The 25153-nt window shown below is 38.3% G+C and overlaps 1 protein-coding gene and 1 long non-coding RNA gene across 3 annotated transcripts in view; one reads left to right on the top strand and one right to left on the bottom strand.

Annotated features, from left to right (window-relative positions):
• The first annotated feature begins 604 nt into the window (after window positions 1-604).
• LNPEP (leucyl and cystinyl aminopeptidase) overlaps window positions 605-25153 on the top strand; it is an 80999-nt gene continuing 56450 nt past the window's right edge. Inside the window, exon 1 of one of the 2 annotated variants that reach the window (XM_006212956.4) lies at window positions 605-1242. In XM_006212956.4, the coding sequence (XP_006213018.2) occupies window positions 1224-1242 (19 nt within the window). In that variant the 5' untranslated portion in view covers window positions 605-1223. Of the gene's footprint in view, window positions 1243-2037; window positions 2124-25153 lie in introns of those variants that run through there. The other variant, XM_072958365.1, reaches the window with a different exon arrangement.
• Window positions 695-1923, bottom strand: LOC140695616 (uncharacterized). The gene is made up of 2 exons (XR_012071301.1): window positions 1814-1923; window positions 695-886 (listed from the first exon to the last, which is right to left on the bottom strand). It is a non-coding gene; the product is annotated as an uncharacterized lncRNA (long non-coding RNA).

The following is a 25153-nucleotide window of genomic DNA, read 5'->3' as shown; positions in this document are numbered from 1 at the left end:
AAGCAGGGTCCTGACGAGACTCTCTGGGGCTGCTCACGGGCCCCTGGTTGTTTCACCAAAAAGGTTCACATGGTCTGCCCGGGTTTGACAGTGGAAACAATGGTGACTGGGAGCTGGAGGCAGTGGCGCGAGTGCTGGGAGACGAGGGGTGACTAAGGGAGTTTCCTCTACTTGGGCCTAGCTCCGGTTGGCCTGGCCGCAGGCCCCAGCGGCGGCACCCCAGGATGCCGCAGGTGTTGATTTAAGGCTCGGCTCCTGCAGGCCTTCTGCCCACATTCTGCGGCGCCCGCGTCCCCCGGTGAATCCAACTCCGGGTTTTATGATCCACATGCACGAAGAGGCCGCGCCCGGAACCGCTAGCCCGGGGAGGGGACCTGGAGCGCCATCCGTTCCGCTGAGGTCTCCGCCCTCTTCAGTCCCCTGGCCAAGGAGCACTTGGGACCTCAGTCCCGTGAGAGCGAGTGGCCCTGCCGAGAAGACCCACAGCGCCTGCTCCTTCGAGCCTTAGCGAAGTGAGCTCCCCCGGAGCCAAACTTTCAGGGAAACCGAAGCTTCGCAGACCGGGGAGGGACCTTCCCCTGCAGACGCCTGCTCTGCCTTCAGATCTCGGCTACAGTGGCACCTCCCAGCCAAACCTCTCCTCACCAAGCCATCTGAATTAGTGACCCAATCATTCTCCATCACATCACACTGATTTAATACTCAACAGGACATTTATTTCAGCCTTGTGGGACTTATGTTTGTTTTCTCTCTCTGGAATGTCCGCTCCACGGGGTAATGACGTGGTATTTCGGCGCAGTGCCAGGTTCCCGGCTCCTAGGGCTTGGCCCGGCTGGGACGCAACAGGCCGTCACATTTGCTTAATGACTGGCCGCTGTCCTGGGAACTGCAAGAGACAGGGCAGCGGGCCTTCCCTGAGGGGCGGGGCTTGTTCCAGCCACGCCTACGACCCACCCCGAGGCCTAACCGGCTCCTCCCTCTTCTTCCAGGAGTCCGCCTGAGTCTGGGCGGGGCTCTTTCCTCCAGTTTCCCGTGCTCTTTCTACAGCTGTCGCGAAAACCCGGAGCGGCGGATCTCAGAGCGGCGGAGCGGCGCCGCTCCTCGCGGCACCTCCCCAACAGCCCTCGGCGCCGCGCTGGGCATGCTCAGTCCGCAGGGCCGCTTCAGCTCTCGGAGTAGGAAGCTTGGGCGCTCCGGCTGTAAGGAGCCGCGGCAGGGGGAAAATGGAGCCCTTCACCAATGGTGAGTGGGCGCCCAGAGGAGCCGGGGCCGGGGCTCTCTGGGGCTCAGAGGATCGTGGGCAGTCGTGACACGCGAGTTGGAGCTGCAGTTGCCCCCACCGCGGGTTTCCCGCGAGGGTTTGGGGCGGTGGAAGGGGATGGGGGAGGCAGTTCGAGGCTCGGGAGAGGGGGCGGGCAGCGGCGGTCGCGGGGCTGGGGGCTGGCGTGAAGGTCAGCGCCACCTCCTGCCCTGGGGTGGGGGCGGTGTCGGGTGCGGCCGGACCCCAAGCGCCACTGCGCGCCCAGGTGGGCAAACGGCAAAGTTTGGGGTGCTATGCGCAGAGGAGGGGGCAGCGGGAAAGTTGGCAGGCTGGATTTGCCCCGGGAGAAGGGGGTGTCGGCTACGGCTTTTGGGAAGGAAGGGTTCAGACGCGGCCCCTGCCAAACCTAACTTCTGTGGTGCGCCTGGAGCTGTCCCCCTGTCCTTCAGCGAGTTGCCGGCGTGACTTTTCCTAGTAGGACGGGGTGGCGGGGGGAGGCTCGGCAGGTTAATTTAGTGGAAGGAAGAGAAACTTGCGGAAAGGCTTGCTCACCCCTGCTGGGTGCCGAGGAGGTGCCTGCCCGCATTGCCACCCTCCCGTCTGCAGCGGAGGCACTCCGCAGGGCGTTCAGGCTTCCTTTCCCTGGCTCCCGGTGGTATCAGTTTTTCAGTCGAAGACTCATTAAGTATCAAGGGTCCGTCACGGTGATACCACAATGTGACTTGCGGCGAGAGTCAAAGCAGAGCCTGCAGGATGCCCTGCAAACAGCCACAGCCCTTTGCTGAATGGAGGGAGTAAATCCCACCCTGCTTAAAATGATGGCTTTTGTTTGGACCAGAAGTGCCGGAGTCACAATGTGGGGGTGAGATGTCTTCAAATTTTGCGGTGTTGAGTATAAGGATTCCCTTTTGGGGTAGAGAGTAGGAAAACTGGCAGTAAGGGAGAATTCTGACTAAAATTAGAGGATTCACTCTGTAGTTGATATGTGTTTTCCTGCTGGTGGTTTGTTACTTAAGGTAGATAGTTTGTCGCATTAATAGAAGCAAAAAGTCTACCCCTCTTTGGGTGGCCCAGTTACCACCCAGGAGACAGAGACGTTGTCCACTATGTCCCAAGCTGTGGCCAGACTTTGTTGTATGCTGTGCTTCATTCATGAGCCGGCGAACTACTCATTATATTCTCCTTGTCTCTAATTCACAATGCTTTATTCTACTGCCATCTTCCTGTCTGTACTGTTTAATTAGGCTTAATGATGACAACTTTAATTTTGAATTTTCCTTTTCATTCAGGTTGTATTTGTAATCACTAAAGTTCTAAGAATAGACTGGTTAAGTTAATAAGACAAATAAGGAACATTTGAGCTGAAAGGAACATTCGAGACCATCTAGTACTTTGGTGTAAGATAATATTTAATACAAATCCTTAAACCCTTTCCAATGAGTATTCCAAGGCTTTTTCTTTGTTCTAGGTAGAAAGCTTGGAGCTTCTATGTTTGTAGGATTTTAAATGTGACGTTTCCTCTAAAACAAAACAAAACAAAACAAATTCTCCACAACAAGGCTGAATCACCCATTTGGTCAAGATTGCTGCTAGCTGATTTGGTGAACCTGTGCCTACAAAATTAAAGTACATTCTCAAGTCTTAAAATTGGGTTCTTTTCTCCCATCTTAGAATATGCTCCCTAGATGTGATTATTTGCAAATTGTCACATTTGGGAGGGCAATGGAAAAGTCCCAGAGAGGAGAACAAAAAAGAAGCAGTGCTTCAACTTTCATTTAGGAAATTGGATTTCTAATCCCTTCCTATCTGTCTTGCAGATTTTTCTGTCTGTGCTGGAGACAATTTAGCAATGCATCACTTTAGTTAATGTATTAATCACTCCTTTGGAGTATTATCTCTCTTCCTTTAACAAGGAGAATAGAAACTACAACATCTAAAGTCAACAAGAAATTAGATCCTAGCCATTTGAGGTGCTTTTCTGATTTAAGGTGAACTCATTGTTTATTTCAGAACTTTCGAAGGATAGCTGTAGAATGTTCTAGCCTTCAAACAGGACATGGTATAGAAGAAATTATGTTTATCTTTGTACTTAATCCTTTTGAGTAAAAAGAATATGTACATCTAGTTCTTCTCCCATAGGCCTGGGTGTTCTGGTGCAGAATATTTTATTACCCATAGGATTTTATGATTGCAGGATTTATCAAGTATGGTGTGGGCTTTTGTTACACATCTATCCTCCTTTAATAAAGTCTTCACCACTTAGACTTTCTCATATATCGCTGTACATGGAGAGAGATGTGAGAGCATAACAAAAAAACAGTTGCAGTAATTTGGGACCACGTATCTTTCCGTTAAAATCTTGTCCAAGAGTTCACCCCCTGAAAAGGGGTAAATCTGTAAAGGAGGCAAATTTAGTTTCTATTTTGTCATTTGGGTTTTCAGTATTCATTTCCTCCAGAAAGCCTTTTTGTACTTTGCCTGTTTTCTGTTAAAACTTGCTGCTGATACGGCTCATTTTTCTTGGTCCCTGCTCTCTGTCTATTGAAAATGGGCTTATGTGATGACCATTCTATGTTAACCTGTTGAGGTAACATGCTGCTGTAACCTTTTTAATATGCAGGTCTCAAAAAGGGCTTATAAGGAGGGATCTTGTTGCCAAAGAATTCCCAATTGGCTCAGAGATATTTTTGTCTTGCCCTTGGTAGGGACTGCTGACTGTTAAGCTGAGGACTGGATATTCAGTCTGGCATTGGATCTTTGGTGCCTTTTTTATGGAGAGAAATGTGCTGCACTAGTACTCAAGATTGGTGTGGCAGTAACCATTATGTCCTGTTAGGCAGGTAGACTAGAAACTATTTGGAAATAGTGATTTGTGTATTACCAAAAAGCAAGCAAATAAAAAGTAGATAGAAACTCTTTAGATCTTTTGATAGATGTACCAGATTAGGGCAAGTAATTATTTGACGAAACTGCCTAGTTTTATTTGTCCTCATTTGCATGCAGGGTTGGGGTATTTCAGAATAATTTAAATTTATGTTAAGGAATGGAAATGCAGGCTCACCCTCAGTATCTGATTGAGATCTAAGGTTGGGCCTAAGCATCTACACCTCATTTTGAGAATACTAGAAGTACTTACCCCAAGGGAGCTACTGAGAAGTTTATTAGATAAGCAGATTCTGGATTTGGAAGCATATTGACAGAGAAGAACTTCTTTTACAACCGTGTGTGTGTGTGTGTGTGTGTGTGTGTATTTTTTAATGCTTTCTAATTTGTGTAGCCGAACGTAAATCTCCAGAGGGTGGAAAAGCATTGATGTTTTGAAGTCCCGGCACTGAAAGCATAATTTAAACAGTTTTTTTTCCCCCCAAAGCCCCCACGAATCACTTTAGTACTACAGCATAGTGCATACTCGAATAAGGGGGACTGTCTTACAAAACTATTTTTGCTTTTGTTTTCAAATTGGCGTCCAAGTGAATGTATTTCCCAGCTTCCAAAATGGAAAGTCTAGACAACAAATTAGATGTTCGTGGATTTTAGGCAGTTATAATTTCATCTTTTTACTCTTACAAATAACTGTTGTCCTATACATATGCATTTCTTTAAAAAATTTTTTTTAGCATCTTCTATCAAAAATGTGAGCTTGCCATGTTTTGTCCATATGGTTTTCTTTTGTTCTATTATAAATTACCACATTAAGAAAAAAACTCCTTAAAAATGGAAGATAATAGTTTCTCTCTATGATGAGATGTAAGTTGAATTCTGCTTTTATCCTATCAGAAGTTTTTTTATTTCAGTTAAGGGTAATAGGAATATATAGGATTCGAATGTTAACATCATGTACTAGTCTAAGGTTGAGAGTGTAACCAGAAACCAATACAGTTTTTAACTGGAAAGCAGAAGTGGAAAATTTCTTTGCTTTACATATCAACTTCCAAAAAAAAAAAAGTATCTTGAGACAAGATAAATAGACGGCATATTTTAGAAACGATTAAGACCACTGATTATCATTTATCTGTAGATGATTCTCGAGAACTCAGCTTGAAAGAGACATAACCAGAAAGATTGGTTATAAGAAAATTATCATGTAGAAAATAAGCAAGGTGTGACTTCCTCCTCAGTTATTCAGTCAGATCGTCTTTGGAATGCCTGTTTACAAGTAGATTTTCTGCTAAGCACAGTTACCAAAAAACCCACAAACCTGTTATCAGATAATGCCTACCTCAGTAAGAGAAATGAAATGGAAGACTCTGGTCTTCATGCTAATATAAAAATACAGAATATAGAAGTAAAAAAGCAATAAAACTTTAAGAAGTTTCCTAATTATGAAATAAATGTACACGATTGTCTTTATAACCTGTTCATATAAAATCTGTCAACAAAAAGTTCACATGTCTGCTGATTAGGGTAATAACTCTGCTGTTAGGAAACAAAGCATTTTGACCCCTTCTGTGAAAACATTAGAAGATTCACGTATAGGGGAGTTTAACCAAGGTTAACTCAGAAGCTGAAATGGGGCTAAATTAGGTGTGTGGTTCTTGGCTCTTGAGGTGAGGAGGACAGTGCAGCCATATTCTGTTAATTAGTTACCTCACGTCCTGAAAACTGTGGGATGTTGGAGTTTGAGCTAGTACCCACTACACCTTTCCATATAGTCCTTGGAGCAACCAGAGAAGCAGTCTTTTTTTTTTTTTTTAAACCCCTAGACATGCACCTTTCAAGAGTGTTTACAGGACAGTAGGAAGGGAAATGAGGGATAATTTGGTATAGCTACTTTTATATCTAGTGACCTTTGTAGAGAAGGCTGCTAATTGCCCTGGTGTTTCTGTGTAATAAATGTGACAGTAAGAGTTCCTGTGTCTATGAAAGAGTGGTCAGGATTTCCCTGTAACCTAATTCATTATTGTAATCCATTTGTGATTGTCCTGGGAATGCCTGTAGGACCCTGAATCCAAAAATCTCCAGGAAAATTGAAACTTAAGAGAATTAGTGATGAAGATAAAAGACTTGTAGAGACTTAAGGTAAGGAGGAAGCTGGTAGTCAGAGATTTTCAACATGGCCATACTTTGAGCCTTGCAAGTCTTTGGCTTGGAAATGAATCTAGTTTGGGGAACAGGACTTTGTTGTATGAGGTTGAAAGGTGGAGTCAGGGCTGGCAATGGGAGGTAGGTGGGTCTGGTTGGACAAAAGGAATTGAGGGGTGAGAGGATGAAAGTTAAGACTGACATTTGGAGGCCCTGGAAAAAGATAAAGTATTTGCTGTGAGTTTAATTGTAGTGTGTACTTCTCTGTCCTAGTCAGAAAAGTCATAGTTACTTGTAAGTTAGGACTATTTACTTTCCTGAATGTTTTAGATTTCAAGAAAAAAATTGCAAAGAGGACTGTCTAGCCATTGACCTTGTGTGGGACCATCATGGTAGCAGTTGCTGTTATTTTTGCCTGGTTTTGTGTCACTTCCCTACTGATGCTTATGGTTGAACAATGAACCAGTTTTTTAAAAAATTCCAACCTTAGCATCTAAACTGGGACAAAACCAGTTTATTTGCCAGAAAAGAAAATTCAGACTTCCAAGGGAGTTTGAAAAAACAATGGAGAGTCAAGTTAACTGTGGAAGACCTTTTGAAGTTCTTTTCCTTAATGAAGGTTGTCCTGGGAATTCCTCCCACATATTTAATGTATGCAGTCACCAAAACAAAATTCAAGACAATTGTCTAGACTCCTGTAGATTAGGGGGTTTGATGGTCCCAAGTCTTCCCCAAACCTCTGGTACTATTGCGGAAGGACAAGCCAGTGATCTGGGATGCAGGGTGTTTAAGAAGGCTTCCTGATGCTTCTAAAGGGAGAGCTTCATAAGCTGGTAGAACAAGGAGAATGGGAAGTGCAGTGAGAGCCTGTACCTCTGTGGGCTGGGTGTGCTCCTTCCTCCCCTGGATCTCACAGCAAACGATGACTGGGGCTGTGTGGTAGTGTTTCCCAGACAACTGCCTCTAGTGTCATTCAGTGTCATAGAGGAACTTTCTGGTGGGCAAGAGGCTTTGGGGCATGGTTTTTCTCACAGCTGAAGCTGTTATTTGAAAAGATTTAAAACAGTTGTTGGAATATTCATCACCTCAACAGCATTACGCCATTCCCAAGTTCCCTTTAAGAGGAAAAATGGATTTTCGGTGGAGTGATTGATGTTGAAAATATCTTTCTTTAAGTTGGTATTGGTAGTGTGATTTGAAGACAGAAGTAGTGTAATATGTGTTTAGTTTCTTCTTGTCCCATAATTGTCAAAAGGGCTTCAATGGTTAAGTAAGGGAGGCTGCTGCGGGCCTTGGGGCTTAGTGGGAGGAACTGGTGTGTCCCGTATTTATCAAGATCATGCCCATAAGTTTGGACTGGTTCCCCCTTATACTTTAAGCGGTGGTTTCTTTGCTCTTTAAACTAATGCTAAGTACCTAAACCCTCTGGGCCACTGACACTGTCCTTTCCATGTCTAGATTAGGTGGCTGGATTAAGAAAACAACTCAGACTGAGCATACCCTATTGGGTGTTTATGGCAATAAGAAATGCATTGCTCTTTAAAACAGCAGCCTCATTTCCATCTACATCAATACAGACTACTGAGAGGCTTGGTAACTTTCCACTGGGAGGAAGCACACAGAAAAATAATTGAATGTAGAAAGGAGGATCTAGTCTGACTTGGAGATTAGATAATAAATATAGTATGCTGAGTTAGATAGAAATAAGTGTACACAGGGAATGATATTCACTATCTTGTAGTAATCTATAATGAAAAAGAATATGAAAATGAATATATGTATGTATATGTATGACTGAAACATTATGCTGTACACCAGATATTGACACATTGTAACTGACTATACTTCCATTAAAAAAAATGAAAGAAGCTCATGTTCACTAAAGTGGCTAGCTTGGAGTGCAGTGGTTCATTGTAGTTGGGTACGTAGTTCTATTGTAATTAATTGCCAGGTTGGCAAATGCAATTGAGATACAGACATGAAGATTTCATGCATAGAGCTTTTCTTGGCTTATAATCAAGTGACCGTGACTGCTGGTAGAAAAAATGTGGTTACAATCCCAGACTTTTGGATAATCATCACTATTTTTTAAAATAGTTTAATGATAATCAAACTGACCCTCAGTAAGTTGTATATTGATGGCACAGTTTCTGCTGTAGATTTGGTACTGTCATTTACCTTGTGTTTTATCAGTCTGATGAAAAAATATCTCAGAGAATTATCAGCACAATAATTCTTTGTTCAAATCCATCTGAGATCAAGTCTAGCAAATTTATTCACCAACTGAGGTATTGTCTTACTCATAAGCATTCTGTATATTGAAGAGTTCTTATAAACTTCTTTTGCAGATCTCGTTCAGTGATATGTGTTCTCTGTTAAATTACTCATAGTTATTTATTATGCCTAATGACATTTTTCATGTTAAATAAGGAATTATGCAAGATTTTTTTGAAGTGATATCCAGGTAGTTGATGGAATTAAAAATAAAATTTTTAGCTTTGGATCTTATAAAGTTATTGCAGTTGTGTAGATTTGCTTGAGAGATTAATGAGCATAAATATTTAATCATCACTGACATTTGCTATTAGTTTTTATAGCTGAATCTTTCTAAGAGGTGCCTTCAGGATTGTCAAGGACTGTAGGAACTGTTATGAGGAAAGATTTTTAAAAATACTATGTAAGATAAAGATTGTAAATTTGATTGGAGAAGTTTGATATAAATATAAACATTAATATACATAAGTTAGCCTAGAAAAGGCAAAAAATTGAAAATTAAGCTAAAATAATTTCCTTTTTCCCCACAAGGATATTGGCTAACTTTTAAGTGAATAAAATGGCATATCTTTATGTGAATTCTGATCACTATCATAATGATGAATAAATATAAGGATAGAGGAACTGAATGCTCTCAGTATTCTAAAATGTTTGTATTTTTTAGTCCATGGAATATTATGTTGCACTTGTTAATCTGATGCTTTTTAGATGTTCTCTAGCCAGAATTGTAACTGGCGTATTTCCTCTGTGGAATTAGCAGTGTTTTCGAATGCCAGTTGTTCAGTAGAACTAAAAGGTTATTATTAGAACTTTGTACATTGTTGTAAATTTTAGATTTTCTGTTGGTTCTATATTAATTCCATTGTGGATAACAATCAGAAAATAAATATAGAAATGTATTCATATTATACAAAAAAAATTGTAAAACGTGGGTGCTTCGGGCTTAATTCTGTTTTATTGAAACCAGGTAATACTGGGGTTCAAATCTACTTAATTATTTTGTTTTTCTTTGAGATGGAGTCATTTTCACATTTTTTTTCCTTTTGAATTTCTTTCTGTTTACATCATGCTAATAGTTCTTTTCCATCTCTTATTTTTATCACCAAGACTAAAAATATAACAAACGAAAATTAGTTTTTCATGTCTCCCTGCTGCGTTCTTCTGTTGGGAAGGTAGGAGTAGGGATAAGAGAAGAGCCTAGAGTGAATGTTTTAATACAAATTTTCTTGCATGTCATTTTAAACTGCCTCAATTAACAGGTATTTTTAATTTGTTTTTGACACATCTCCTCTTATCTCTTTCTAAAAAGATGACAGTTTTTAAAAAGATACCCCCCTTCAATAAATACATTAAAATATGCCTTCACCATATGCTAACTTGTTGCAAGCTTTGTTCTTAAAACTGGAGTACAAATGAGGTATGATTTCTGCCCTTGAGGAGCTTACATTAAGATACACGGATGCACAAATCAGTACACTCTCTTAAAAAACAGACTTCGAGAAGCACTGGTCTCATCCCACACGATTTTCCTTAGATACATTTGGTTTTGTACTTTTATTTTTTTCCTTTTGAAGATCTATGCATGAATCTACCTCGTTTTGTAAGACCACTGCGTAGTGCAGGGTAATAGTGCTGGGCGGCTCAGCCACTCGGCTCACTCCCTGGCTCCTCACTCACTAGCTCTGTGATTCTTATCCAAGGTTATTGCCAGGATGTTTTAGTATCTTTACTTAAAAAACTAAAATATGCACAGAAACTCAGAACTTTTTCTAATATTAGCTGAAGTATGAGATACATGGTAGTTTGGCATATTTCAGCCAAGGAAAGATTTTGAAAATTGGGAAACACACGGTATTTCTTATTGACTCAAGGCTGAGGCCAGTATAGGAGAGGATTCTTTCCATTTCATATTTATTAACAATTATTATGGATTTGTAATACTTTCAGAGAAGTGTTGCCTAAGAGTAGAGGAACTGTTTCATTTCTACATCCAATTTAATTTTGGCTTAGGTGTGTTTTTCTGATTCTTTCAAGCATATGTAATATGCAACACCTCATTATTCATACAAGTAGAACTTGTTTCAGTCCCAGATCAGGTATTAAATATATTTTGTCTGTTACGTGGGGTTGAAATAGTGAGGAATTTAAAACCAAAATGGTTAGAATTAACATGAAGTTGTACAATACGGGTACTTCATTAACTGGTAACAAGGCCTATATATGTCATAGGCATCAGGAATCCAAATAAATATGTCTGTAATGTGTGTTTAAATTCATACTTTGTGTTATGTTTCCTCATAGGAAGCTCACTAAGAAGCTAGTTTTACTAGTGAATTTGTATTTCTGCTAGTGACTGTGACACACTTATTTTATTATTACTATTTTTGCTGAATAAATATAACTTGGCGGTAGCTGTTGGCTATGAGAATCTGTTATGAATTATGGCAGTTTACCTCCTTACTTCAACCCTGCCAGGAACCTCTGGATCTGGTTTTTGTTTGTTCATTTTTCTCACAAAGATAATACTTTGAACTCCTGAAACATGTAAGGTAGTGATTTTGACCAAACAGAAGAGTGAAGGATGTAAGGAATAATCCTTCAAGTATTTGGTGGCTGCATGAATGGCTTGCATGGGAACAGAGTAGAGGCATTCCTCATCTTGGGCTGTAATTGCTCCTGAGAAACCTCAGGGTTGAGAAGACAGTGTTTTCCCACAGGGATACTGGAGTCCACATTTCTGCCCAATGATGCTCAAAGAAGCATAAGGAACATTATGAAAGCAGAGGTACCACTATTTAGGATTCTTTTTCTGAATGGTTAAAACCACATGTCGAGTTCATGTGAAGAATGCGCATGCTTGTTCAGCCAGGAACCATCAATTACCTACAACAGATAAAAACATAGTTCTCCTGTATTTGGTTGCTACTAGAGTTGGCACCTAACATCGTTTTCCACATACATTAGACATTTAGTAAATGTCATCTGAGATTAATATTTCTCTAGACAACTCCTGATCAGACATTTAAATAACACTTTTGTTTGCACTCTTTTGATTTAGATGGTTTTCTTTTTCTTTTTCTTTTTAAGTAAAGTTGAATTTCAGTGCTCTTCCTTTTTCTATGAATTTCTCTATGGCAAATAGTGTAATTTCAAATCACTTAAAAAAATTCTTATCAATGTTCATTCAGCTTCCCTTTCCACTGAAATGCATTTTGAGCACTTGCTGCATTCCCGACCTTGTGCTTTGTACATGGAAGATAGTGCTAAATAAGACATGGTCTCCATGATTGAGGGGAAGATAGATGACGCTTAGAGAGAGGCAGTCTCTTACTGTGAAGCATTTTGAAAACTAAAATTAAAGAATAACCCGACATTTTCGTCCCTTGTCCTTTCATCTTCTGTGCCTGTTTAGCAACTAGAGAGCTGCTGTGCACTTGAGACCAAAGTGGTGCAGTTCAATCAATTTCGTTTCCTGCAGTGCTGTCAGTCCCTCTGGCTGACATGCCATTGGGGTATTTTGCCTTTTGTTAGAGAGCCACAGAAACAATTCCCAAGCCAACTAGATTCGACTTTTAAAAAGGAGTTTCCTAGAATCCCCAGATTGGTAAGAAGGCATGAATTGGTCACTCCTAAGCATTCATGTGGCCTCATGGAAAGAGTGGAGCAGGTGAAGCTGCCTCGTGGCTGTCAAGTTAGGCAAAGCCATCCAGAGGCAGGGCTTTCTATTAGTTGACATAGCAGAGTAACTAATGATATGAGGTAGTTATACTGTGAGCTGTGAAAGCCTGAATTTTAGACCTGACACTAATCAGGAGGGGAAAATGTGGATGTTTCTGTCCTGATAATAATCAAAGGGAAAAATTAGATGATATTTTGAGAAGAGTAAAACCTAAACCACTCCTTAGTGACCATGTGACATAACCTATGGTGTGTGAACCATGAAAACATTTATTCAGCATCTCTTTCTCCCTTAAAACGTCTCCACTTTCCCTCCTCTTACTCAGTATATTTATGGAGTGCTTATATGGAAACAGAGTACAGGCTGGGTATTTAGCCAGCTTGGGCTGCGGTAACAAAACACCACAGACTGGGTAGCTTAAACAAGAGAAATTTTATTTTTTTACAATGTGGAGGTTAGAAGTTCAAGGTTAAGATGCCGGCGTGGTTGGTTTCTGGCGAGAGCCCTCTTCCTGGCTTGCAGATGGCTGCCTTCTTGCTGTGTCCTCACATGGCCTTTGTTCTGTGTGTGCAGGGAGCTCTCTGGTGTCTTCCTCGCCTTATAAGAACATCAGTCCTATCAGCTGCACTCTTATGACCTCATTTCACCTTAATTACTTCCTTAAAGGCCCCATCTCCAAATACAGTCGCATTGCGGATTAGTGCTTCAACATGTGGAGTTGGGGATGGTGGTGGTAGGGAATTCAGTCTATAATAGGGAGCCTTTGTTTTGGACGATTTGTTTACCTCAAGGTAAAGAAGGTTGTGTTTTTTCATAAGAACAAATTATTCAAGTCTACATTCCTGTCTGAGGATGCTCTAAGGAGCCTATAGAGTTAGATTCAATTAGTTTTTTCAGGACCCAGGAATACAGGATGATTGAAAATTCCTTTTCCCTTCCTGCCCAAATATAGAGTGATTCAAATCTATATTTTGTTTTACCTTGTTTGATGTATTTAGTCTATGTACTTTTTCAAACTCTTTCAAACTGAGACTAATATGCTTGAATCAAGATGTCTGGAGAGTGTAGGAATTATTTCTTTATCTTGGAAGGCAGAGTTATGCTTCTCAAACGTTTTGGTCTCAGGATCCCTTTTATACTCCTAAAAATTATTGCAGATGCTCAGGAACTTTTGTTTGTGTGGGTTATATCTCCGTATAGATATATGTCTGTTAGAAATTAACACTGAAAGATTTTTTAAAATATTTCTTAATTTATTTCATAATAACAAAAAACTTTTTATTTATTAAGTTAAAATAACATTCTTAATAAAAAAATAACTATTTCCAAAACAAAAACATTAGTGAGAGGCATTATTTTACATTGTTGCAGATCTTTTAAATGTCTGTCTTAAGAGAAGACAATTGGATTTTCAGATTTGCTTCTGTGTTCAGTCTGTTGTGTCATATGCCATGTGGCCCGTGGAAAACTCCACTGTACACTTATGAAAGAATGGGAGTGAAAACAGCAAATAACGTATGATTATGGAAATAGTTTAGACCTTGAAGACCCACTGAAAGTATATCTGGCATTCCCAGGGATGCCCATACTGCGTCTTGAGAACTGTTACGCTAAACGTTAAACATGTCTTTTATAGGGACTGGAGAGGAACACCTTGAGAACCCACAGCAGGTAGAAAGTGGAGCTGCTGGAATTGGGCAGCAGATTTCTTAAGACAGGTCTGGGTTACAGGAGGAGGAAATGTTCTAGCCAGGCATATCTGACAAACCACGTGTCAGATACCTTGGTTATTTGAGGATTCTACAGTTGTTTATTTTAGCCCTGGACACAAAATTATTTTTAAACTTTTTAATTAGCCTTAAAAATTAATAATTAATTTTTATCTATTTTCTGTTTATACCCGAAGGGTGTAACAACAAGCTACCCCCTTTTCTCAGTCCCCCCTCCCCACAACATAACACATAGTATGGATATATATCATTCATTTAACTTCTCAGTCCTTAAGTGATTTCTTAGACTTGTCTTAATTTCAATTAATTAAAGGCCTACAAGGTTAAGTTCAATTTTTTTTTTTCTATTTCTGATCTGTGGAGTCTTGAATGATAGAAAACCCATTTTCCCATACCTAAGAGAACTAGAATCAACTATTTTTTTTTTTCTGGGTTCTTTGGAGCTGTGAATGATTAGTATTGATCTACTTAAATTGTCTTTCCATTCAAAAAGGTATGTGCATGCCTATGTTCATAGCAGTATTATTTATGATAGCCAGAACATGGAAACAACCTAAGTTTTCAATGATGGGTGAATGGATAAAGAAATTGCTATATGTGTGTGTTACGTGGAATAACAATGGAATATTATTTATAAAAAAAGAAGAAATACTACAATCTGCAACAACATGAGTGGACCTTGAAAGCATTATGCTAAGTAAAAGGAGACAGAGAAAGACATACACTGTATGATCTCACTTATATATGGAATCTAAAAGCAAAAAACCACACACAAACACACATCACCCTCATAGAAAAGGGGATCAGATTTGTGGTTACCAGAAGTGCAGGAGGAGAAATTAGAGGAAGGTGGGCAAAAGGTCCAAACTCCCAGTTATAACATAAATAAGTACCAGGGATATGATGTGTGACATGATGATTGTAATTAACACTGCTGTATGACACGTAGGAAAGTTAAGAGGATGGATCCTGAGAGTTCTCATCACAGGGACAAAATTTTTTTCTTTTCTTTTTATTATATTTGTCCGAGATGATGAGTGTTAACTAAACCTATTGTGATCATTTTATAATATATGTAAATCAAACCATTATACTGTGCACCTTAAACTTATGCAGTGATTTATGTCAATGATTTCTCAAAGGGAAGAAGAAAACTCTCTTCCCTTTCCCTATCCTCCAAATAATACATGTGATGAACTGTGATCAGATGTAAACATGTACACCCCGGCATATACATGTAAGTTCCGCCAACTGAGCTAGCATTCTAGAGAAGTAGATGATATACCCGCTCATCCTAATGCATTCTTTCAAAGTACCTTGAAAAATGTACTAACATAGTAGAGAATTAGCCCTCCACTCTGTTTACAGTATCAGAAATATTTTTAAACAGAAGATTTTGTTTCCTTTGTGTGAGTGGACAAAAAGTAATTATGGAACAAAGGCCTGGAGTTTAGCATGTGAATGTGCAGTAATTGTTCAGATGAATAAGCTTATACATATAGTTAAAATTAGAGTACTGAAATGTTGCATATTGCTGATTCTTGCTGTTACATTTTTTAAACTTAAAAATCAAAGTAAAACAAAATCCTTCCCTCCATCTCCATTCTTAGGAACCACTGATCTCTTTTCTGTCACTATAGATTAGCTTATATTTTCTCTTTTCTGTCACTATAGATTAGCCAAAACAAATGGAATTATTTTGATTTTACATAAATGGAATCATATTCTTTATTATCCTGGCTTTTTTCACTCAGCATTGATTATTTTATTTTGAGGCTCATCCGGGTAGTATCATTTGGTCCCTTTTTTTTTTTTTTTTTTTTGCTTTTCAATGTAGTTCAGTGCAGCCATTATGGAAAACAGTATGGAGATTCCTTAAAAAACTAAAAACAGACCTACTCTATGATCCAACAATCCCATTCCTGGGCATATATCCAGAGGAAACTCTAATTTGAAAACATACATGCACTCCAATGTTCATAGCAGCACTATTTACAACAGCCAAACAACCTAAATGTCCACTGACAGATGACTGGATAAAGAGGTTGTGGGGGGTGTGTGTGTGTATATATATATTTTAAATGGACTACTACTCAGCTATAAAAATGAATAAAATGATGCCTTTTGCAGCAACATGGATGGGCCTGGAGATTATTATACTAAGTAAAATAAGCCAGAAAGAGAAAGAAAAATACCATATGATATCATTTATATTTGGAAACAAACAAAAGACACAAATGAACTTATTTACAAAACAAAGACAGACTCCCAGACATAGAAAACAAACTTACGGTTACCAGGGGGGAAAACAGGTGTGGAGGGATAAATTGGGAGTTTGGGACTTGTAGATACCATTATATATAAAATAGATAAACAACAAGGTCCTACTGTATAGCATAGGGAACTATATTCAGTACCTTGTAATAGCCTAGTATGAAAAAAAATATGAAAAGGAATATATACATATATATATAAATGAATCACTATACTGTACACTAGAAATTAACACAACATTGTAAGTTGACTATACCTCAAAAAAAAAAACAAAACAAAAACAAAACCCAACTGTTTTCCAAACTGATTTTACCATTTTACATTTCCATCAGCAGTGTGTGGTAGTGCTTATTCTTTACATCCTTGTCAAGATTTGATATGATTAATCTTTTTGTATTTTAGCCAATCCAGTGGGTGTGTAATGGTGTCTCAGGGTAGTTTTAATTGGCATTTCCCTGATGACTACTGATGCTGAGTTTGTTTTTGGCCATTAGTTCATCTTTTATGAGGTGGCTGTTCAAATCTTTTGCCCACTATTTTGAGTTGTAAGAATTCTTTATGTATTTTGGATACTAGTTTACACAAAGATATAAAGATATAAGTATATTAGTGCAATATATGTAATATATATAATATATATATTGTACAAACATATATAATAGTTCTGTATATATAAAAACACTAAAGACTATCATTTCAGGTCTCCATAGTTTTCTGTTAAGAAATCCATGGTATTTGAATTGTTATTATCCTATATATGTCTTTGGTTTTGGAGTGGGTTTTTTTTTTTTTTTTTTTTTTTTTGCTATTTCAAGTTTATTTACTCTTGGTTCTTAGTGGTTTGATTGTGTCTTAGCCTGGTTTTCTTTGGACTTAATCTTTTTTACATTCAGTGGACTTCTTGAATATGTAAATTTGTGTCTTTCACCATATTTGCAAAGTTTGGGGCCATTATTTCTTCAGATAATTTTTCTGCCCCAGTATTTCATTTTTTCCTGTCATCTTGGGACTCCAGTAACGTACATGTTGTTAGAGTTCTTATGCTATTTCCCATGGGACTGTGAGGGATTGTGCATTTTTTTTTCTCAATCTTTGTTTTTCTCTTTATTCTTCAAATTGAATAATTTCTGTTTATCTTTAAGAAATGTTTACTATATGATACAAGAATCTTAATTAAAATTGACCTTCAGTTGAGTTGATAAATCCTCTGAAAAATAGCTGGAGTAAACAGCTGCAGTGAAACTTGCTTGAACAAATAAATCTAAAGTAAAGCTTTAAAAAATCCTATGTAATATGATTTGTTGTAAACTTTAATTGAATTGCATTTTAAGAAAATTGGCCAAATTATGAGGCAAAGGGGTGTCATTTCCTATGTTGGTACTCCTGTCAGCCAGGACACTGAGTTCTATGTCCCAACAAGCTTCAGTGCAATTATTTTTCTCCCAGTGACGATGATTTGTTGAATCTGGTCTTTGTAAGAAGATGGGAAATTAATAAAATGTTAGAAATGTTTGCATCAAAAAACATCTGTTTGGTCCTCTCCTTGGTCATTGGCATTTGCTAGCAGAATGCCTCCTTTTCATCTTAAATGTTCTCCTTGATAGATATTTAAAATAATGTACTTTATACTTGCAACTTTAAACTGCCAAGTAGTTCATCTTCTTTGCACCTTCCCTCCAGCACTGAAAGGTTTTTGCTGATGGGATTACTAAACTGCACAGAAAATAGCATCTGTGATTAGCCTGAGTAAATTCAGTGCAGTGTAGAATTTGAAGATGGTGAAAAATTTATCAACAGTGTTTTAGTTTGGTAAAGTAAAATCAATATCTGTGTAATGCGGCCTTTTAGATCATTTCAGCCAGAAAATGTTGAGCATTATATAAGTTTAAATTGCCTTCTTATAGATTGTACCTGTCATTTGATACCTGAATTTCATTGTATAAGTGCAAGTTCATCCCTTAGCCAGAAAACACCTATATTAGTAATTATACAGGTTCTTCATCCCAAGTATCATGTTGTACTGTACCAGGATTCAACTAGGACTACAGGGTAACAAAGGAGATAGCAGATATATATTCTCAAAAAATCAGCTGTAGTATAACATGAGAAATTTCTCTAAAAAAATAATTTTTTCAGTCATATCTAGTCTGTTTTGTCTGAGATCAGGATAAAACCATGTTGCTCAGTCTTAAACTGTCAGCTTGTCTCTTCCCTGCAGTGATTTTTATTCTTCTGTTTAGTCTTAAAGTATTGAGAATTCATTTTATTATAAAATGTAAAAACTCATTAAAAAACTTACTATTTTCTTTGCTCTTTTTAAAGGAAAATGGATATCTAGATTAGATTAACAATTTGTAGCATTTTGTAGACTTGTTATTTCAGTTGAGTGCTTGGACAATGTTAGAATATTCTATTACCTAAAAAGGACTCATTAAAAAAAAAAGTGTCTACCACGATGCAAGAACAAGTGACTTTTCTTAGGTTGCTTAACCATTTCCTCTAAGTCTGAGAAAGTGGTTGTTTTCAAAAATCAGCCAGCTGAATTTGGATAGAACTAAACTTAGCTGAACAGTTCTGTGGGTAAAATTCACTTATTGTTTCACTTCCATTTTCCTATAGAGAAGTTAAAATTTTTAAATTAAAAAAAGAAATCATCTTGGTTCCAGTCATTTTTACTAATTAGCTGAATGGCTTTGGACAAAAGTTCATTGTTTTATCTCTAAAGCATAATAGATTTAGAGAGTCTCTAAACAAGCTTCTAGTTTTCTGAAATAGCAAAAAATAAAGTTTCAGTAAAATGGGCATGCACTGTGTTATATTTGGATAATTTTATAATTGTACTGAGTGAGGGTGAAGGTCAACTTACTGCCCATGATGGAATGTAATACAGTGAATGTAACTGGACAAAATCAAAGAGCCCTTTTTGAGTATCTACTAAGTGCTGGCTCAGAGACTTATGAACACCGCAGTGTCAGTAATCTCTGAGGCTGCCCTGGACCTCAGGTCTTCAGCTCTGACCTAGAAGTGGCTCTATGACCACCCCAGTCCAGCTCCAGGGGTTGCAAAGACATGGAACATGTCCCTGGCACAGGGGACCTGGCTTGACACTCCTGGGCTACTTGAAGTCATGTCTTAAAGTGTTGAAGTGTTTAGCTACTGCAGTCAGAAAAATGTGAGTTTGGAACTTGGCTGTGCCATTTTCTAGCAAGTTCTTTAACCTCTCTGACTCTTTAATTTCATCACCTACAGAATGTTGTGGGGATTAAATTAGGTGAAATGACACACATAAAATCATGATTAATAATATAGAAAATTAATAATTATTTAGCATTTACTGTGTGCTAGGGTTTGTTCTAAATGTTTTACACACATCTCATTTAATTCTCACAACTCAGATAGATGCTGTTACTATTTCCATTTTACAAATGAGCAAACAGCTTGGAAAGATGAATTAACTTGCTAGGGTTACACAGGAAGTGGTAGAGCAGTCTGGTTCCAGAGACATTGTTAATCACTCCGCTGTGTTCACCCCATTGTTAGCACGTGCTCACCCCTCGGTGCATGTTGATTTTTTTCTGTCTTCATTACTGGTGGTGGTGGTATGGTGGGTGGTGATTTTAAACTTGGTTTTACTTTTTTCGGTGTCTCACCTGATCCTATGGTGGGTGGTGATTTTGAACTTAGTTTTACTTTTTTCAGTGTCTAACCTGGTCCTATTCTAGGACCTCAGGCAGTGCATCCTCACGTTAATTGATGAGGGAGTAAGAAACTATGAAGTTAAGTATATCAAGGCCCTTGGGCTTTGTTGGAAAAGCCCATAGCTGCACACAGGAGTTTTGTATAAAGAACGTGAAGTGTTCTGAATACAAAATGTTCCACTATCTCCTTATGTGTCTGAGTTGAAGTCTGAAATAACCGTGGGGCCCTGCATATGCCCCCATTTCAAAGATGCCACAAAATCATAGAACTATTATGTACAGTATAATCTCAGTTTTGTCTTAGGGGATAAATTAGTCTAAGAATAGTACACCAAAATATTAATAGTACCCTGCACCAGTGATGGGTAAATCAGCCATCCATTGCTGCGTAATAAATCACGAAACTTAATGGCTTAAAACAACCACCATTTGTTTGCTCATGAGTTTGCAGGTCCACAATTTGTACTGGGCTCAGCTGGATGTTTCTTCCACCATTCTTGCCTGGGGTCACTTGTAGCAGCCATCATCTAACAGCCTAATTGGGAGCTGGAAGATTTAAAATGGCTTCACTCCCACATCTGGCAGTTAGTGCTGGCTTTTGGCTGGGCTTGTTTTTCCGTCTGATTCCTCATCCACAGGAGACTAGCTCATATTTCTTCTCATGGGGCTCCGAGGTCAGCAAAAGAGATATAGTGATAGCTACAAGACTTCTTAAAACCTAGGATTGGAAATTTTTCAGTGTTGCTTCTGCTATGTGCCGTTGATTAAAGCAAGTGACAAGCCATTACAGATTCAAGGGGTGAAAATACAGACTCCCATTCCTAGCAGGAGTTCTCATAAGAGACTAATAGGCAGATTTTGTCCTGGAATCCATGTTTCCTGATTTCACTGCCCAGGGCTATTTCTAAGACACCCCAACAGTGTTGATAATTTTTCTTTAATTTATTAACATTAGATCTTGACAGGTTAAAACATGATCTGTACATGTTGGAAGGCTTTTTCCTATTTTTTACATATAAAAAGTAGAAAACATAAATAATAAAAACACCCAATATGCCTATAACTCTACCCTCCAGAAATAACCACTAACATTTTTATGTATAAGGTACTCAACTAGATGAATATTTATTTAAAGTTTTATAACCTGTTTTATACAATATTTTGAATACCCTTTCATGTGTAAAATAGATGTAAATAATTTTGTGTCTGCATAATATTTTGTTGGGTGTGAATATACCTATTACCTGTTTCCACACATGTAGGTTGTTTCCTTTTTCTTCCAATGTAAACAAGACTGCTGCAAACATTCTTATACATGTATCTCTGTGTGTTTACTCTTAGGATAAATTCCTCTTGTGGAGTTAGCTGGTCAAAGATTTTAGGCTTTTGACACGTATTGATGAGAGATAATTTTTTTTATTTTAATTACCTGGTTTAAACTCATTAATGCGTATAACATGGCAGACCTCGGTTCTTAAGTGTTATAGTAAAATTGTTTTTTAGACATTCACAAGTAAATGCATACATTATGGTTTATGTTGGGGGACCTTAGAAGTGTACTCTTGACTATCAGAATGAACTCTTAGATGTGAGCCTTAGACTTTTTATCAGTTTCCCTTTAACATGGTCTCAAACATAATGAATAATGAAACCTAGTTAAAAATGGAAATCATAAAGAAAACTACATTCCTTTAGCATTTCAAGTCAAAATGTGTAAACCTAATTGCTAATATTGTCTTATTGACTAAAGCTTTTATTCTGCACTTGAGTCCACTGATTAGATTACTTCTATCTTCTGGTATATGAGTGTGCTGCCTGTGTTGCATCTGTAATTTTTAGGTCCTTTCTTTCTTTCTTTCTTTCTTTCTTTCTTTCTTTCTTTCTTTCTTTCTTTCTTTTCTTCCTTCCTTCCTTCCTTCCTTCCTTCCTTCCTTCCTTCCTTCCTTCCTCCTTTCCTTCCTCCTTTCCTTCCCTTTCCTTCCCTTTCCTTTCCTTTCCTTTCCTAGTGGTTTGAGAACTTAAACAGTTTGGAGCCCTGTGTATAAGAGTCCTTCTAGGAACTCATCCTTCCCCAATCTTTTTTGTTTTTCCTGCTAATACTTAATTTGGCAGCAGTGTTATTTTGGGGACTCACCTTTGTAGGATCTTTCTGATGCATAACTCAGTTTTCGTACAGTTTTCTCTGTGTATTGTTTTCATTTAATGCAATACTTTATTGCATAACTATAATTATAATTTTAAATAAACTAATTTGAAAACAGACATTAATTCTTGGTAAGAGTACAGCTTCTCTGGTGTGAATATAAGTGCTTAGACCTTCTAAAGAGTAGCCGTTTAGTTGTGGGCATCCAGTGGGCACTTGGCATCAGAAAATGTCACACAGAGGAAGTGGAGAACATTGGTTAATTTGGAGTTTTGTTAAGTGGGCATAGGTTAAAAGAACATGTGCCTTGTCTGTTGAGGTGGAAAATGCCTTCCTTTATTGAGGGAATTGACTCCTTCCGCGTTTTTTTAATTCATGTTTTCCAGTTAAGATGTGTATTAAACTGCAGGTGTCTGTTTGTTCCTCTTGTTGATCCTTTACATTAAATTCTACGTCTGAAGCATTTCACAGTGGAATTGTTTGTGTGCTGCTGCAGCTCTGGTTTCTGTGTGATACTCTCCTGGGGCATTGGCATTCTCTAGCAGAACACCTCCTTTTCATCTTAAATGTTCTCCTTGATAGATATTTAAGAGAATGTACTTCATAGCTGCAGCTTTGAACTAGCTAGTAGTTGTTCTTCTTTGCTCCTTCCTTCCAGCACTGAAATGTTGATTTTTGCTCATAGGATTACTAAACTGCACAGAAAATAGCAGCTGTGATTAGACTCAGTAAATATAATGCAGTATAGAATTTGAAGATGGAAAATTTATCGACTGAATGTTTTAGTTTGGTAAAATAAAATCAGTGTCTGTGTAATGCTGCCTTTTAGGTTATTTCGGCCATAAAATGTTGAGCATTGTATAAGTCTAAACTGCCTTCTTACAAATTGTAGTTGTCATTTGATATCTGTGTTTTATTGTGTAAGTGCAATTACAGCAAATGAACATGGCCTTTAGATACACTTAATCCCTAGGGATATTTTGGGAAGAGTTGTAGTGTCTTTACAATCAAAGCAGCCATTTGACAAACATCTTAGTAGTCAGATACTTAAAAGGTAAAACCTGTGTATTAAAATCTCTGTGAATCAGATAGAAGTATCTGAAGTTATCCTGTTCCACTGGCTGACATCCTCCACAGACTTTGCTTTTGCTGATCTAGAAAGACACCAAGAGGCCAGAGTTGTTGCTTTGTGCTGTCATTTGATATTTATGACCCAGGAGACAAAATGAGATTTCCAGACTCTTCTTATTTTATGAATTTATTTACTAATATGTGAGCAACATTTAATACACCATATTTTATAATAAAAGGTGTGAAGGGGGAAAGTGTACTGATGGATCTTGAAGAGAAATACTAGTGGGCTTGGCTAAAAATTAAAAGATGTGTTTATTTGCTTATGATATTGAATTTCCTACCCTAATTATTTAACATATTAGCAATGAGCTATTAATATAGCACTAAATAATTTGCAAAGTGTTGTGACCCACTTATCTTGTTTGACCCCTATGGTAATGTAGGCAGACAGGGCAGTTATTATTCTGTTTTAACAATGAGAAAACTGAGCTTCTGACACAAACTAAGTGGTGGAACCAGAGGTAGAACCCCCAGTTTCTCTTTACTATGCTTTAAACCTCCTAAACCATAATTGATTTAAATTATATACTGACTTTGAGGAAAGAAGAGGAAATGTCGGCTGAAGAATCAGTGTCCAGTTAAATGAAGTGCTGTGTGATTCAGAGTTCACAATCACTGAAGTACTACCAAATGCTGCTGATTTAAGACCCAGTCCCAGAGCACGTGTTAGAAGGACTTCCTTATTCTCATAGCTAGCATGTTAATTCTGTCTTACTCCAAGCTTTGGTAAATCTGAGTTGAGCTGTCAAAGGTTTATGAGCAGACATGGATGTAATTTTCATTAATTAACACTTCATTTTAATGTGTTGGGTATTGCTACTTTGAGTTCAACATTTATTGTAGGCTTCTTCTCTGTTGGACACCAGGTATACAAAGATGAATGAGATAGGAGCCCCTCCCTGGAGGAATTATCTAAGTGTGAAGCAAAATTTAAATTTGTATTTACTTGTGCAGAAACTTCCTTCTCTATAGGATAAACCAGGCCTTGAGAATTTTCTAAACCTTTTCTTTCTCAACCTATAATTCTTTAATAAGCAAAAAATTACCAGGATTACAATGTATTCTAGAAAAGTATATGGACCAGGTTTTGAAACTCAGTATTTCATCCTTAATGTCAGAGGCTGTATAAGCACGTATTTTGCACAACTTCCATTTTCCAGGTTTGAGAGGCTTCCAGTGCTGTGTAGTGTGGAGCGAGTGCAGTGATTCATACTTTGGGAATGATTGTTTTGATCTCTCCCTGTAGTCTCTGTAGAACATTGGCAGGGCAGCCAGCATAATTAACACTGCACCATCTAATTATAAACACAACTCTATGGACAATGGCTACCGAGAAGCAAGCCTGTACTGGATAATCTTCCAAGTTGGCAGGATTACTTTAAAATGATGACTAGATAATGTCAAGTTTACTATAAATCAAGTTGCTTTTCCTAGATTGTCCACGGAGTTATCATAGAGGGGGAAAATAAAATCTGTGGAAGTCTCACTGGGTTGTGTTTTCCAGGGCCCATTTAAGCATTTTATTATTGCAATCCTTCTAATCTTGTCCTCCTAATCAGACAGTTAGGCATCTTAATTTTTTGGTGTACTATTTTAGGGAGGGTGAAAGAATGGGTCAGAGTAGAATGTTTTGTTCCAGTAATAGTTGATTTGATTTTGAAAAGGTAAAAGAAGCTAGGGATTTGAAAAGATTGCATTGGAGTAGTGTATTAAAGAGGGAGAAAAGAGAGGCCCGTGGGCTAGGGAGAGTGCAGAGGGCAGAACAAGGTACAGAGATGAAATGGCCACACCAGCTATGCATGCTTGAGAGAAACTGAGATGCTTGAGACCTCGCATAGTGGTCAAGGCAGAGCAGGCACTATGCATGGTGGCTGTGTGTGCTTTCCGGATTTGTGGAAGCATGGCTTAGAGCCAGGGACCGATTCAGTTAGTTTATAT

Source organism: Vicugna pacos, chromosome 3, assembly GCF_048564905.1.
Source record: "Vicugna pacos chromosome 3, VicPac4, whole genome shotgun sequence".
NCBI lineage: Eukaryota > Metazoa > Chordata > Mammalia > Artiodactyla > Camelidae > Vicugna > Vicugna pacos.
Note: the sequence above shows the minus strand (reverse complement) of the source record. Positions and strands in the feature narration are given on the sequence as shown.